The 16,512-nt window shown below is 45.7% G+C and overlaps 1 protein-coding gene across 1 annotated transcript in view; it reads left to right on the top strand.

Annotated features, from left to right (window-relative positions):
• The first annotated feature begins 1,035 nt into the window (after window positions 1-1,035).
• The window catches only part of Hps1 (Hermansky-Pudlak syndrome 1 protein), a 36,101-nt gene continuing 20,624 nt past the window's right edge, over window positions 1,036-16,512 (top strand). Inside the window, exons 1-7 of the mRNA XM_077688203.1 lie at window positions 1,036-1,375; window positions 2,072-2,221; window positions 3,066-3,187; window positions 3,266-3,365; window positions 8,354-8,511; window positions 9,770-9,848; window positions 11,248-11,382. Coding sequence (XP_077544329.1) covers window positions 1,247-1,375; window positions 2,072-2,221; window positions 3,066-3,187; window positions 3,266-3,365; window positions 8,354-8,511; window positions 9,770-9,848; window positions 11,248-11,382 — 873 coding nt within the window. The 5' untranslated portion in view covers window positions 1,036-1,246. The remainder of the gene's footprint in view (window positions 1,376-2,071; window positions 2,222-3,065; window positions 3,188-3,265; window positions 3,366-8,353; window positions 8,512-9,769; window positions 9,849-11,247; window positions 11,383-16,512) is intronic.

Here is a 16,512-nt window from a genome sequence, read left to right as displayed (position 1 = left end):
AGAGCCACTGCGCGAGCAGGCACTCGGCGGTTGCCGCGAGGGACACGCCCACGAGCGCTGGATATCTTCTCGCTTCTCGGGATTTTTGCCATTCCTTTTTTTTTAATTTTTGATGTCACTGCGCGTGCCGGGAACGCTCGGCGGACGCCGCGAGGCACGCGGTCACGAGCGCTCACCGCTCGGCCTTTTCTTTGCATTTTTTCCTGCAACGGCGAACTTACCGATTGTAAAACAACTCTGATGTTAAAATAATAATTTCATAGCGAGGCGTACGTAGAACCACACAAACCTTAAACAAAATATTACACCCTCATACAAAATACACGTACAGTCGCCAGCAAAAGTTCGCGGGATGTGCGGCGCGTGGCCGAGCGGCGCAAAACTGCATTGCTGCGCCATCTGCAGCCGGCGAGCGCCGGGTCGAGGCTCAAGGAACTGACGGGCTAGGCGCGCTTTGCGCATGCCTGTCCTTTATTTATTACCGGGCATCTCTGGTCACTCGCTTGCCCGTGACATGCTTTCTATATTCGCGGCAGCCGCAATGGCGCCGCGTGACCATCGCTGTCGTTCTGCTATCACCGGTGCTACAAAATACGCAGCCCGCGCCGCCGTTTCTAGTTCACTATCCAACTCGATATGCAGACCAAGTATTCTAGTTCACTATACTTGAGCTACATCCTCCCTGTTCTGTGACTCTACTTGAGCCTCGACCCGGCGCTTGCTGGCTGCAGATGGCGCAGCAATGCAGTTTTGTGTAAGAGGGACCTTAGTTTTGTGCCGCTCCGCCACGCCATCCTCCCTGTTCTGTGGCCACGCGCTGCACATCCCGCAAACTTTTGCTGGCGACTGTGTAGTCAAAAGACGTCAAGTCAGTCAGCAACCTTAGTTTCCAGAGCGTGTTATTAGTTTGTTATTAGTTATTAGTCCAGAGCATGTTATTAGTTTGAAGGCACCACGTGAGATTTGCCGCAGACAACAGTATTCGAAAACGGCGGCTTGGCAGTCACGTGATTTGTGGTCGCGTTCTTATTGGTCATTGGGTCATAGGCCTCATAGCGCAGTTGATGGGCTTTATTGTACTCGATCGGCGACCCTGGGCCCCTTCCCACCAAACTGTGGACCTGGGCGTGCTGGGCGGTGCATTCTCAGAGTTACAAATCTTGTACCAGTACTCGTACTGCTAACACGACGTATTTTGTGCCTGTACCAAGTGATGTAGAAGCAACCGCGATCCTTCAGCGTGACTATGAAGGGCTTCCTTATTTTTGATACGTTGAACGATGTCGTTTTTAAGCAAATGGATGGTGATCTCGTGAAACACATGATATCCGTTGCTTCGCGGAATGGCCTATACGGAGAAGGATCTTTTGAACAAGTACGTGCTTACACTGTGAAATGTAAAACCCATCAAGTTTGAATTTCAGAGCGAAGTGGCTTACGGTGTAAGTCATATTTAAGCTACGTGCGGATCGCGTGGCCGCGTTGACTGAGTGTGAATTAATATTTCGTCGTTGATTTAGACTGTTTAGGTTCTCTTATCACGAAGCAATGCGCATTCGAGTTGGGCTCGCAGCACCCGCAACACGTGCCTTGATTAGCAATGCTCATTCGAGGTTTACACATTTGTATTACCAGGCTTAAAATAAACTTAGATGAATAGTGATGTCAAATGCTGCGTGTAAGGCGGGGGGAAAAGCGAGAGGATAAGTATTCTGACCCGGTTTCAACTGTATTTTGCCCTCGAACTGTCGCCTCATACGTGTGGCTATGGTAAAAGCCGCCGTCAATGATCACCTCTAACGCCTAGACCGAGATTTGACGCCGTGATTGAAAAATCAATGGCAACCCAATGAATGCAATGATGACGTTGGAGAGTTCCATTTTTGTACACCTGTGTACATGGAACCTGTCACCGCATTAAGGTTATAGATTTGTTTGAGACGTAGCATAATTAAAACAATTTGTAGATTATATAAAATAATTCGCTGCTGTAAGGAAGAGCCATCCTTGCCCTCGTTACCAGTGCATCTCGATGTGTGTAAACTTTGCTGTGGCTCTTTTCTCACTCTAGGGTGAACCCATGTTGGACGGAGTCAGTAACGACGTGCTTGTCCAGCTCTTCTCTCCGCTGGTCACGTCCCACCGAGTTATGAAAGAACGGATGCAAAATCCGTACAGTAGTATACATTGCAAAGACCAAACACTGTGCATGTTCACAGAGGTGAGTAGAAGCATTATGTTTATACATTTGTTTTGCCTGTTTTAGTGAAACTTTCGGGAAAATAGCACAACTCGCTATGGTCATAGCAACTTTTTGGCCTCATGGGAAATGTGACATAAGCTGGCGGAGGCCACAATATGTAGTATTAATGGAAACCTTGGCATACCTTATGCCCCACTATTTCAAGAAATCAACATAGGCCAAGCAATTTCCTGTACAGTTTTTGTGAACCGTGCTCTTTTGTGGGTGTTATAGCAGAGCAGTGTAGTTGAATGCACCGAGCATTTTCTTTACATTGCTGCCTACCTGTAACACTCCATTTAATACTAAGACCAGGGAAGAAAGTGTACTGAATAAGTACCGGTAATTTTTTACATACGTAAGGAATTTTTTAGCTGACTATTACAGCTTGTTCACATGCCTCACAGGCTTCTTTGCCATCCAATCCTTGCCATGAACAAGTTAAAATTATTCGTATAATTTGGCTCTAGACGTGTAAAAAGAAATTTGGGCAATGGAGCACCCAGCATTCTATCTGGCTGCAGAACCTTAAAGTGTGTGCGCATGTGTGGCAGTTATAAAACGTTAGGAAGTAGGGAAATATGTAAGTTGGTGTTTAGCCAGTGGAGTGACTGTGGTTATTTTCCTGTGTCCATAACACAGCTGTTTTTGCCTCATTCAAAATATCTGTTGTCGATAGGCCTTATTAAAGAATTGGTATTTCTTGCTCAGTCTCTGAAAAAAAAAAAAAAATTCTGGAAGCCATCGTGCTCGCAAGGGGCAAATATTATTGCCCTTTCATGAAGTGTGCGTCACCATCCAGTTTTGGGATTTTTGCTCGCAGTACTACGACTGGACTGTTCTGGGCATCAACTCGGAGAAGGAAGACTCTGAGGCAGTGTGCCGCAAAAGGCTCAAGGTCTTCGTGGCTCTCGTCCAGAGGCTGTATGGCCCGGCCGTGCAAGAGTGAGAGACCCTTCTTCTTGTGGCCGGGGAGGGAAGGCAGAGTGTTTCAAGGAGTCCCCTCCCCTTCCTTTGCTGCAGGCTGAAGCCGCACACAGGCAGCACAAGAGCAGAGCTGCTGGGCAGAGCCATGGAAGTGTACAACAGGTGCAGAGAGGACGACCAGGTCTTCTTGTTCGAGGTACGCTTCCACGAGTTGGGGGATGCTCAGAGCACGCATTCAGTTCGTGCTGAGAGTGCAGGGCAACAAAAACTGAGTAGCTAGAGACGTTGACGGGGTTCCCGATATGGAAGGCGAGGCTTGCACTTTGCTCTGTGGTGTACAGCACCCCTGACGGCCAGCTGAAATAGAAGCATTTGTAGGTTGAATGCAGTCAAGTTTACCTTGGCGCACCAAACTGTTCTCACCTTGGTGCCCATGATTTGGCTGAGCAGTTTTCTTTGGTGAATAGGGTTGCGCTCTAATTAATTGTAGATTTTTAAGCGAATCTCAGTTGGCCCAGTTTAAAGCAGGAGGGAGGCAGCCTAGTGTCGCCTCTAATTTCGGTACTGTCTCCATATCCTCCCCTAGTAGCGACCCTGGGGAGGCAAGTTGTAATTGCCATAGCTGCGAGTCGTTCCAGTTGTCATGGCAACAGCACTAGGAGGCGCACTCGGGGTGTGCTTGGGGGTGCCCTTCTTGCCCTCATCTCCCCGTGGCGGTGACATTGTTTGCCATTCTGCTCACTCCACCCGCCAAGCCAGGCTGGCATACGCCGCTTGGGCAGTGAACACAGCAACTTAAATCGCGCTTGAACACTTTGCGCTTTAAAGATGCGCGAACGTGGCATATGGCGAGAAATGATGAGGCACAGTTGTCATTAGAAACAGTATCCACTTTCCACAGCACCAGTTCTATTGTTCAGCTTAGCTTCGAGGCACATGAACGAGTTTCTGACATTTTGCTACCAGGTGGTAAAAAGGCTTCTTGCTGCGTCCTGGTGTTCTGGGTGACCTTTTGTATCATGCTGTCTGGGGAAGCAAGCATGAGAATTTTCACAGTATGTTGACACGTGCGTTGGCCTTGTCTTCAGCTGTTGCTCCTGCAGCAGCAGTGGCTGTGGTCGTGCGTGCGCTCCGGTAGCCGCGATGCAGAGGGGCGCACAGAGAAAAAGTGAGGGAAAGAGTAGCATTTTGCTTCCCCGGTGCTGCTAGATTTAAGAGCGCTGAAATATATCCAGAACTGTCAAAAAGTAACATTGGCTTATCTAAATGCTTTGTTGAATTGCTCTAGTGCTATGGTTGTATGAAAATAGCGAAGTACATTAAAAGGAAACACTTGTAATAGCATAGTTAGAACAGCTTAATGATGGTAGGTATTGCCAGAGTCCTTCAATGCTTTAATGGTCACGAAACTTCGGCGCTTGTTTCATATAGGGACTGCGCGCGCCACTACAGGCACCACCGCCGCACGAAGGTCATCCAGCGGCCGCTTTCGCGGCGTATTGGCCTGCTCTTGGCGTGCAAACGCTCGCTGCTTTTGGTGTCTGCGCGCTGATAAAGTGTGTTTTTTTTTCGTAGTATTTAGCGATGCATAGTCCAGTCATCACCTGCCTTCAATGGGGTTTCATTTTTCGTAGTAAATTACCGTAGACTTCGGCCGCGAACGGGAACGGCTTCTGCGTGCTCTGGCACAAGCGCTGCGCCGTCGTGTTTTCGGATTTTTAAATCTCTATTTCTTGTTTTCTTAAAGCAAAAGTTGTAAATACCACACATACGGTAGCTGCGTAGTAACGGACTGCTGCGGGCCTATCGATAATACAATAAAAAAAACTGAAAGAAACCAAGTATGCGTCGTTCAGACTACGCTTAATGAATCCGTTGATCGCTCTGGAATGCACAGAACACTAAAAGAGATAGCTCAATAGTATTGTCGTTTCAATGAGTGGGTACATACTTGAGAACATCTAAAAACGCTGCAGAAACGCGAAGGATCAAAACACGAAGACATATATGTTGCACCATGTGTCTTTCCGCTTCCACACTTTGCAATCCTTGCAAAAACAGGAAGCGAAAAAAGAACAATAAAACTGATTTTGTCACACGCAACAAAAATTCGATATACAAAGGGAGACAAAAGAGCGTGGTCCAGTGTACAAAAATTTATTTTTTCGCGTTGCACACGGAGGAAACAGAATATTGCCACGTAGCCAAGAACGACTCAAAGCTTTTCGGAACGCAGCGAGCTAACGAGCTCCTGTTCTACAGAAGACTAGAATGAAACACAAGCGTCGAAGAAGCAGCCCGCAGTGTAACGTGCACAGATGAACGTCAATAAAGTGAGTTGCGCGGCATTTGCTATGCATGCATTACTCTCGGAACGTTATTAATTTCAGATCCATGGTAATGGGATCGAGAACATTGTTGAAGAAACAAAAAATCAAGTTGGCGACAAGGTGGCACCCTTTTCATATCAAACAATATTGCCCGACGGGACGTACGACAAAAAGAGCAAACAGGCGCTCCGGTTGAAACGCCAGATAAGCAACCGGTATCGGCCACGCGCAGTTACAAAATAAACAAAACTAACCCTAAGAGATAATTCGCGGAAATATGAAAAGTAAAAGCACAAGGACGTCCCAAAGCTTTTTTACACACGAGTCTGAGCGCAAGGTAATGCAAGTTTGCAAACAGGTAATGAAGCACCGCTACAACCTGACTGATATTACAAAAATCCGGCTTTAAGTTAGCCTTGTACAATTCTAGGTCCACGATGCTCTCAAAAGGGTACATTGCTTTTTCCATTCTCACGCACAGTGCATTTCCACGCACTGTCACACACTTATAATCGAAGCTGAAATCTCCCGTTTCTTGCCTTGGAATGGCGCGCCTCCATTTCTCTCGCAGCTCCCCGTCGCTCGATCAACAGAACAAGGAAACATTTTCTGTGGTATCGTTGTAAAAGGAACGACATCCCGGGACGCAACACGTTAGGCATCGTCGTTGCACTACTTAAGTCGCATCACAAGAGTGCGAGATGCACGTTACATTTTTTTTCCCGCACAAAACAAACACAACTCGCCGCGGCTTCGCCGTTCGAGCCATCGCAACGCCGCCTGAGGAGTGACCTCAGTGAGAGGGTGGCGCCACGGCGCGGCGGCCAAACGCAGCATATGAAGCTCTCCCATTGAGTTACGGAGCAGTTTCGTGACCAGTAAAGCATTTAAGTACTCTGGTATTACTGACATTATGCATGAGGTCACGGGTTCAATTCCCGGCCGCGGCAGCTGCTTTTCTGGTGGAGGCCAAGAGTAATAATGCCCGTGTGTGCATGATTTCGGCACACGTTAAAGATCCCCAGGTGGTCAAAATTGATTCGGAGCTCTCCACTATGGTGCGCCTCATCGCCTGCATTGCGTCGGCGCGTTAAACCCTACAACCAGTCAATCAATTACTGACATTATGTTATACCATATATTGGTATGTTTGTTATTATCATTATGAAATTTGTATGAGAATGTTAGAGTTACGATTTTTTTACCACTGAATAATGAAAGCCGTCACTCTTTTTGATGAGAAAAAATGCAGACAAAAATTTGTGTTTTACAGAAAGCATGCCATGCAGTTTGTTTGTGAGTATGCTGTAAAAAGCTTTCCACCTGTTCCTGCCAGGCATTGAACTAGTTTTCCAATCGCCTTCAGCTCTTCCTACTTTGAACTGTAAAATGGGCTTGCACTGACAATTAATAACTTCTCGTGGGAAAACATTGCTGCTATTGTTTAAAAGAAAGTGTCTGTTCCAAAAACTAAAGTATGGTAGAAATCCTAGCGTAGTGAACATTTGTTTGCGACATTGCCACTGTTCAATCAGTTGGGTTTCCTTCGAAATAATGCTTGTAGCCGGGTGCGACTGCATCATTTTTGTAGCTGTATTAAGTGGCATCTGTGTGTGCCCAGGCTTTAGTGTATGAAAGGCCAAGCAGGCAGCCAACATTGTGCGAATAAAATGGGTGGTGATCAAAATTTCACAATGAAGCAATGAATGAGCTTACAAAATATTTGTTTTTCTTTGAGAGATGAAGAGAACTCAAGGCTACTGTTGGGCAAGGTAAGTGTGATTTAAGACAGAGCTGTGACGAGGTCGCGGGTTCGATTCCCGGCCGCGGCGGCCGCTTTTCTGATGGAGGCGAAAAGCAAAAACGCCCGTGTGTACGAGATTTCGGCGCACGATAAAGATCCCCAGGTGGTCAAAATTAATCCGGAGCCCTCCACTACGGCGCGCCTCATCGCCTGCGTTGCGTCGGCGCGTTAAACCCCACAATCAATCAAGACAGAGCTGTGGGCAAACCAATTACTGGTGCAACGTGACTGCAAGTGCAAGGGGCTGTCTGTTTGTTGCTGAATAAAATGGCTTTGTGCCCAGTCACGGAATAAGGCCCCTTTTGGGGCTTGGGTATTCACAGTTGCCGAAACGTTACTTGCTAAAACGTCACTGATTGCCTAAAAAGGTACAAGTTACAGAGACAAGTGCTGACCTGCAACCAAAACTTTTGTTTTGGGGAAGCTGAGCAGAGAAGTCACCCATAACAACACAGAAGTGTATGTCAGTCAGAAGAGAACTTCATCAGAAGAAGAGAAACAAAAAACTGGAAGCGCTTGAGAAGCTCAAACTGGTGACCTCTGCGCTCATTTCTGCATACTGCATAGGTTCTAGTGGGCCCAGACCTGCTTCACAAATGTGTAGTTGATTGCTCACTAGACGTTTTCATAGGCAGCTTCGCCTTGAGAGTGGAGTCCGAGTTCTGCCTGATCCTCATAGCCTTCAAGTGTTTTTATTCTGTGTTGTACAGAGGAGAAACAGTTGTTGTTATGGCAGGTGCTGTTTTTTGACAAAATTAAACATAACTGCTTGACTGATAGTGTGATTTAAAAGTATCTGTTTAACTTTCCTGAGAGTTGCATGCATCTGGAACCACCTTTGATGTTGTGAAAAAGAAAAAAAAAAAACGGAAACACGGTAGAGTAAAGCCGCAAAACGAAGTAAAGGGTATAGCAAAGTAATGATTTCCCTTCTTATTATTGGTAATTAACGTATAAAGGGGCCATAACAAAGCAGTGATTATAACAAAGCACTGGCTGAATGTTATGCCTGGAATAATGTGGCTAACTATGGAATGCTTCTCTTTTTAGGCACTCGAACAAGTTGTGGTAAACAGTGACATTGCATCATCTTGCGTGAAGCTACTGCAAGAAGTCCTGGAAATGTTCCAGCGCTACACTTGCAAAGGAGAGATGGTGTGCCACAGCTTTCTGCTTTTCAATCACAAACTTGTATCATCATTCTCCAGGTAAATGCCACATTGCTGCCCTTTGTAGTTGTGAATTGGGATGAGGCTAGGCACTATCAACTAGAGCACTGCACGGGCCCGGGCCGCCCGAAGTCGATTATCGGCGGGCCCTGGCCAGGCCCGGGCTCAATGCCGCGGGCCGGGGCCGGGCTCGGGCTCGGGCTTGAATTCATAGGCACGGCCGTTAATAGGTCCGACGTGAAGTGTAGGAAAGAGCATCAAAATGAATATTCTTGGTTTATTGTTGCGTGCTTCTTGCTGTTATTTGTATGCATTGTTTTAAAAACGTGTTTTGCTAGGTCTGATGGTCACTATACTGCAATTTTAATGACATTTCTTCTACTGCATCAAGATTTTATATTTTGGTGTATAACATACCAAAGGTACGATTACAAGGAATGCCCAAGAGAGGAATGAAATAATTCAGATATCCTGGAGCTTTGCACCTATGTCTATGTATGTACACGTGTGTTTTAGATGTCGCACCAATCAAAATGCGGCTGCTGTGGCCGGGAATCAAACTTGCGTGCCAGAGAAACACCACCGCTTAACAACCACTGCAGGTGAAGTATTTCAACGCGCGCACATCCTCGTTGATTCAAATGCGGATCAAGAAATTTCAGCAATACCAACTTGTGGCCTAGACAACCACGTGAAGTTGCCAATAGTCTGGTAATCAAAGGTGATGATGTCTCTCGTGCAAGAATACGAGCTATTATTACGCCGATGTGGCGTGAACTGCAGATGGTGAAAGCTAAACTACGTGCACTTTTAAACCCTTATTTGTTGCGTTTCAGTTCATGACGTGCTTGTACAGACTACATGCTCCGTCTGATCGCCCGGAATATAATAAACAAACTTTCTTCAGCGTCAAAGACCGGGCCTGGTCACACACGCGCGGGCCATTTTTATAGGCCAAAAAAATAAATTACCGGGCCGGGCCGGGCATGGGCTTGAGATGGCGGGCCCGGGCCGGGCTCGGGCCAGGCTCACTTATGATTGCCCGGGCCCGGACCGGGCTCGGGCTAGGTGTTACGGGCCCGGGCCGGGCTCGGGCCTTAAAATTAGGCCCGTGCAGTGCTCTACTATCGACCACTGTCAAAGTCCACTGAAGCAGTCCACTCTCATTATATTCTGCATCTGGGTCCCTCACCCAGACGCCCAGTTTTCCTTTGTCTGTTGCTGTCATAGAGCAGGGTGCGTCTGTCTGTAAGTGCATTGTCATTCACCCTAACTATATAACTGAATTTTGTTTCAGCCGAAATGCAACACCTCTATCACACGGGGACATGTTGCTATTATTCTTGGTATTACGGGCCTTGCATGGCAGTAATCAGGTGAGTGGCTTTGGCATAGGTAACCCCTCTTTTTTGTGCCTTTAATTTAACGCTTCTACGTGATGGTTCACGGTTGAACGTGGAAAAACTGAAATCTAGGCCCTTTTTGTTTCTATTGTCATTCTTCGATATGGGTACTTATTTTTGTAAAATTAAGGTGGCTTAGGCAGTTAGCCTTTTTTTCAGTGTTCAAAGATAGTGTAGCAGAGTTTGGGCTAGTTAAAAGCGCAAAAAAGGGACAAGGACAGAAGGAGGCGACGGGCACAAGGGCTAACTTCCAACGGAGCTTTATTGAAAAAATGCGCAACTTTGAACACGGAAGCGGGACATCGTCATTGTTGTTGTCCTAGCACTTCACTTCCATGTCCTGTTCTACCAACAGGCCCATACCAGCACACTCACCAGTTCTGCCCATACAGTCATTGCAAAAGAGGTTCTTTTGTAATAATAAAGCCTTCCACAAGCCTTTTTCAAAATTCAGAATTTAAAAGGAGGTTTGTGTGGGTGTCACCTTGTAAAGGTGCTTCATTTTACCTGGACGCACGAGTCTATTTCTTGTCCTTTGTTTAGAAGGCTTGGCAGCTATAAAAAAAAATGGTTAACTGATGCGATGAGTTGCGCAAGTAAAGCATGGAAGTTACCTTTCTGACTGTTTACCTTTGAGAACATGTTCCAGTGGACCATAAAGCCAAAGGAATCGTATTCATGGCTTTGCAGAATCAAAGTTCTGCCTCAAGTTTTTGCAGTAGCTTCAAGCTCGAGGCTTTTAGAGCACAAAAGACAAGATCCAGACCGCTTGCGTGATCTAGCCCCAGGTGGCCGTGCAACGCCCCTGGTGCTTTGCTGTGGCCCCCATTGTCACGCATTGTTTGTGGCCCACTTGCATTGCTGCCCATTTCATAACAGGAGTGGCAGGCGTGCGCCCGCTGTTTGAATGTGTGTTCCTGTATCAAATGGGCTTGAATTTTTGTACGTTCTTGCACAAAGTAGAAGATTGACTTTTAGGGGCAATCAGCAGCATTGGGCCACATTCGAAATGGCTTCGTTTCGTCCATCCATACCAGTGCACAAAAATAAGATTAACGATTTAGCTAGCAAACTTCTTAGTTATGCAGGTTAGCGTAATTATCATTACATTTTTTGCTTGCAGCCGATGCATGTGAGCACAGAGAAAAAATAAAAGCACCAAATTTAACCCGCCCGAAAAGGATGGGAGAGCTGAAGTTGAGCACTGTCAGTGCACGCGCGTGTGTGTCTGGGAGTGCTTGCTGTGTGATTGTAGTGTGAAGGAGAGGGGCAGTCGACTCATATTCATGTCAGTCTATGCTGGTGTAAACCAAGTATTGGCCTTTTGATTGAAATTTTGCTGCTCACTCGTTCTACGTTTGATTTCTGGCAGGCGGATGGACAACAGGAGAGCAAGGAAGTCGACAGCCTGCTGATGTTTTTTGCCACTGCTCTTCGCTCTGCCATACCCTACATTGTCCACTCTGTGGAAATCACGAGCAACATTCTGCTGGTAGTGATAAGTGAAGTATGAGCTTTTTCTAAATTTGTCCATATAAAGCCAAACGAAGTGTCGCACTGCAGCAGCAGGAGCAAGGCAGTGCACACTGTGCCTTCGGTTACGGCACTGCTTTGCTGGTCTGCTGTGGGTCATTGCCCACGAACTGTATGACAAAGCCACTCGAACTTTGCCAAGTTCGCATGGCAGTGAGTGAAGTGCAGTTTCCCTTTCAAAGATCATGTAGTGTGGGTTTTGATCTTAACCCTTTAATTGCTAAGTAAACTCTGTGAGACTGGCCCGTCTTGCTGCTTTTTTTCCCCACCAATTTCAAATATGCCGTGATTTTTTGAGTCAGTCAATTAGTTCCAAATATGCCGCGATTTTTTTAGTCATTCAATTAGTTCAATTAGTTACCCATTTTTGGAGGAACAACAGATAAAACAGTGTGAGGCATAAAACTGTAACCTTTACATTTGCAATACTATGAACCATGGTGAATGCAATAAGATAAGCGGTTTTTTGATGCGCCGCTTGGAACTAATTTTACAGCTCATTAAACTTTTGTGCCACCAGTGGCTATGAACCATTTCAAATGCCCATTTCAAACATCAAAGTTCAATGAGCTGTAAAATTAGTTCCAAGCAGTGCATCAAAAAACCGCTTATCTTATTGCATTCACCATGGTTCATAGTATTGCAAATGTAAAGATTACAGTTTTATGCCTCACACTGTTTTGTCTGTTGTTCCTCCAAAAATGGGTAATTATCTTTAATTAACTTGGAAACTAATTGACTGACTCAAAAAATAATGGCATATTTGAAATCAGTGGGGAAAAATAAGCAAGACTGACAAGTTTAACAGAGTATACTTGACAATTTAAGGGAGCTGTTTTAAGGTCCACCCCCCACTTAATTAAATTTTTCGTGACTGCGGGAAAATTGACTGATTTTGAGGGGTCCAAGGAAACATTTTTTTTCCGCTATAAAAATTGGTTAGGAAGTAATTACAGGAACTCAAAATGCAGAATATTAACCGGCCTTTCCAATAACACCAGTTTTTGAAATGTTTTCATACATCATAGTTGCGGAAAAAAAAATATTAAAATGAAAATTTTTGCCAAGGTGTCGAAAAAAAATGATAAAAAAGGAGTTGTGTATAACAAACTGCTGCTGTTAGAAAAAATTAGAGTATACATTTTGTAGGGCAACATTTAAAAAAACACGCCCTAAAAAAATGTCAACTTGCACGGAACAGTTTGTCAGATATAAAAAAAATGTTAGCACGCGTGGTGCTCGTGCCATTCAGTGAGGCCCAACCTCCAATTCCAAATGTGCCATTTCGGGTGGCTTCCTGGAATAAACGTGGCGGTTTGTCATTATCAGAGGCACCAATTTGCCCCCACATAACGTAAAAACATCATGTCAATGGCTGACTTCGCATTTACGGACAGCACAATATTTGGGACAAGCACGCGATGCAGAAAAACATGCATGAAGTTGAGAACGGAACTCCGTGGTTGATGCTTGTTGATGTTCACTGGCAGTCATCTCTCAAAACATAGAGTTGCGTTTTATCATCATCTTCTGACTCACTATTGTAGCCTTGCTTGCAGAAGTGAGGTGCGACGCGCTATAATCGTGCCCTACAAACTTTGGCCAAGTAGCTGTTGCGTGATAAAAAAAGATAAGCACCACGAGCCTCTTCCATTGCAGCGCCACCTAACATTTTTGAAATAGAACAGTACAAGATTTATTGCAGACTCCGTCAGAATAGACAGTTAACTAAGAAGCAACACTAGACCACCGGAGATACCCTTGTATGGAAACGAAACTGGCAGGCCAGCAGCTGGCTGGCAGTGTGCAAGGCCGGTTTGAAGCGCTCTCCTCGTTGGAACAGATATCTGGCGACTGGGTGTGATCTTTTGACTTGCATCGGGGAAGTTCTTATCGCAGAAATCGGGTTAGGGTTGAGTGAAAACAGGAGCGGCATGCTTTTTTCAAGGACCAGTCGCGGACGCTCAAGGTGCCATGGCAGGTAGGCTTTAAGTTGGGTAACTGCGTAGTAGCACCAAATATGAACTTCGCAATGCGGAAACGAAACCAAAACTGCTTTAAACTGTTCGTGAATGGTCCTGTGGTAAGAACTACTACACAACTTAGAACAATGTGCGCAAAGGCAATAAAACTGCCTAAAATCATAAAGTAGCTTTGCAAATAGGCACTGCTTGACATTTTCAGCCGATTTCAGGGATTATTGCTGCCAGAATGCAAACCTGACGATTGAAAATCGTTTGCTGATTCACCATTCATGCCGTGATAACAGAAGCGAAACGCTGATGCAGAGTAATCATTAGTGACACGCATTCTTCGTTGTTAGCAGTCACGCGCGATGACCACACCCCTTTTCCAGACCCAGGTGATGCAAACGCGTGTCAAAAATCAGGTTTTTGTTTCAAGAATGAAAGCAAAACTGATTTTGGAAGGGCATTTTCTGAGCTAACTCCAAATAGCTTTACTTGTTCCAGCAACGCGTGGGACGCTATGAAAAGGGGCTCCCAAGGTATCGTTCACATTGAAAGATTTTGAATAGGCGCGGTAACGAAAGAGTAAAATGACGTGATGTCAGTGCAGTCACTGCTGCGTCGTGACTTATGGCATAGTTGATATTTGCAGAAAAAGGAGAGAGGTTAGCAGATGCTTGGTAAAACATGTAAATGAGTACTTTCACTCTACCAGTCAGTAATGAGTTAGGGGAGGCTGACATTAACTGGACCTCTGTATGGTCACCCTGCAAAAGAAGTTCCAGTGAAAGCATTGCATCCTTTACACTAACAAAATCTGGCATCTTACAGTAATTTCTATAAAGAAGTGTTAATACGGTGAATAGCATTGCAGGTTGTAGCCTGGAATTGCGCAAACTGTATTTATCACTACTAGCCCTGATGGCCCACAACATCAATGTCAGAGCCTTCGAAAACTTTTGTTTGAACCGGGGTGTTCAAATGAAAAAGGTGCCGTTTCGGGTTTTGGCAGCTGCATTTCATTATGGTTCAGTTCCAGTTTGACTAAACCAGGTAGTGTAACGGTGCGCCAGTGCTAACTGGTTTTCAAACTGTTTCGGTATGTATAAGCTAATAGCCAGCGGGGGGGTCTGCATTTCTATGGCAACTGACAGCAAAGCTTCCACATCAGGAACCACAAAAGGCAGCTTTTCCAGTGAGCCCATATTCGAGCAGCAGCGATTGGAGAATAGCTTGCATTTAAATTGCGGTGTGTATTGCGGGCACTAGAGGCCATGTTCCCAGGACATGTAGCCGTTGAGCTCTACATGTAACCACAGAAATGAAAGTGCAGGCCAAAAGTGCTTGGCTACATGAAAAAGCTGGGCGTACAAGAAGCAAATAATGCCGCTAGTCAAGCCCTGCGATTGCGGAAAGCTTGGAATTATGTTTTAGAATGCATTTAAATGTATTGCAGGGAGTTCAATACACAAAAACTGCTGTAGTCAAATAGATTAGGAACAGAGTACTGGTATATTGCATCCCAGCCCCATCGTTGGCTGACCCCACCATAGGCAATGCAACTGCAAGCGCAAGCCCAATATGGACCTTGTGGTCTTGCATGAGAATTTGTGGAGCTCAGGAAGCACTGTTAACTTTCTCTTTCTTATTTCATAATGTGCACCATGTGCATCCAATGGCTAGCCAACTTGTACGGCCTTGAAAACATTCTGAATTGTTTCTTCCGTGTGTTTTCAAATTTATCACAAAGCAATTTATTGCTTGCTTTTAATTTTTTTTGATCTGCTATTTCCATTGTTTCTTGTTTAAATCGCAGTCCTCACTATAAAATCATGCCGAGCCTGAAACCACTGGAGCTTTAGCCTGTGCACTAGTGCGTCTCTCCCACACATTAGGAGACGCTATGTTTAAATATCAGCGGTACATTTTTTAAATCAGTTTTAGCGCAAGAAGAAAGAACTGCTCGTGAACTGCACACACGCTAATGTTCAACTCGGTTGTTTGGTCATGAGGATAATTTGCTCTCAGTCACCGGCTGCAGGGTGTTAGAAAATAAATATTTTATTAAAAACAAGGTTTACTTGGTGGATATTTTGAGATAGCAATCACCGATAAGTACGTGCATGTGAATATGTCTACATTCCTATTGCATCTTTCACTGCAGTGTGGAATCTAACGAAAGGTTATGCGATTACAAACTCAGAGGAATAAATCAGTGCTGGAAACAGAAGATAGAGGTCTTTTTGGCGGGTCTCTAATTTGTTGGCAACATCATGCCCAGTTTTGAATAATAGTAGTAGTGGTAAATTTGCTCCTCCAAAAAAAAAAAAAAAGCGCTAAAGCAAACGGAACAGCAAAAAGGCTGATGGGACAAGTGCTGGACAAACGGGACAGTGCCCTTCCCATCAACTTTGTGGCGCGGGAATGACTCAGACGATCCTCCGCACGCGGCTGCCGTGTGGACAGCGCCGGCGTGGGGAGGCAGGCAAGAGGCAAGGACAACGGGCGGTAATCCTCTGGGGTGGTTTATTCTTCAAACCACCCTCGCGCTCCCGTCTTCGGCATCGTCGACGGGTCCCGTGCTGCTTGAGCGGCCGAGTCGGTTGACTCAGGCGCTACCGGTGACGATCTTCGTCGATGCTATTTGAGACGAGCCGGTTTCTCCCGGCTCCTGTTCCGGTGGTCGTCGCCTCCCGAGTCCCTCGCGCGCTCTCCGCGCGTCTCTTCTCACCTCCCGAATGACGTCATGTTCACCGCCCTGCCGTCCCATTGGACGGCCGGGTTTCCCCGTGACCCATGACGTGCCATGGCTGCTGAGCGAGGGGAACGGCGCCTCTTTTCCGGCGATTCGCGGGCTTTCGCCTGCTTTCTCCATGCTCCCCTCTCCACAACTTTTTTGCTTGTTTAATCTGTATTAGCACTGCCTTTTTTCTAAAGGGGAAATACGTGCCTCCAAGATCAGGGTGTAGGTTCTGAAATTCTTTCAAAAGTGCAAAAACTGGGCTTCAAGCACTCACAGTTTTTACACCATTTCTATTGTCATTCTTTAGTTCTATTAAAAGACTCAAACTTGTCCACACTGTGTGTCCTAAAAAGAGGTCTATACCGGCGCACCATGGGGATTGCTAAGTTTGCAA

Source organism: Haemaphysalis longicornis, unplaced genomic scaffold (assembly GCF_048455015.1).
Source record: "Haemaphysalis longicornis isolate Haplotype H1 unplaced genomic scaffold, Haemaphysalis longicornis Haplotype H1 scaffold_1, whole genome shotgun sequence".
Classification (NCBI taxonomy): domain Eukaryota; kingdom Metazoa; phylum Arthropoda; class Arachnida; order Ixodida; family Ixodidae; genus Haemaphysalis; species Haemaphysalis longicornis.
Note: the sequence above shows the minus strand (reverse complement) of the source record. Positions and strands in the feature narration are given on the sequence as shown.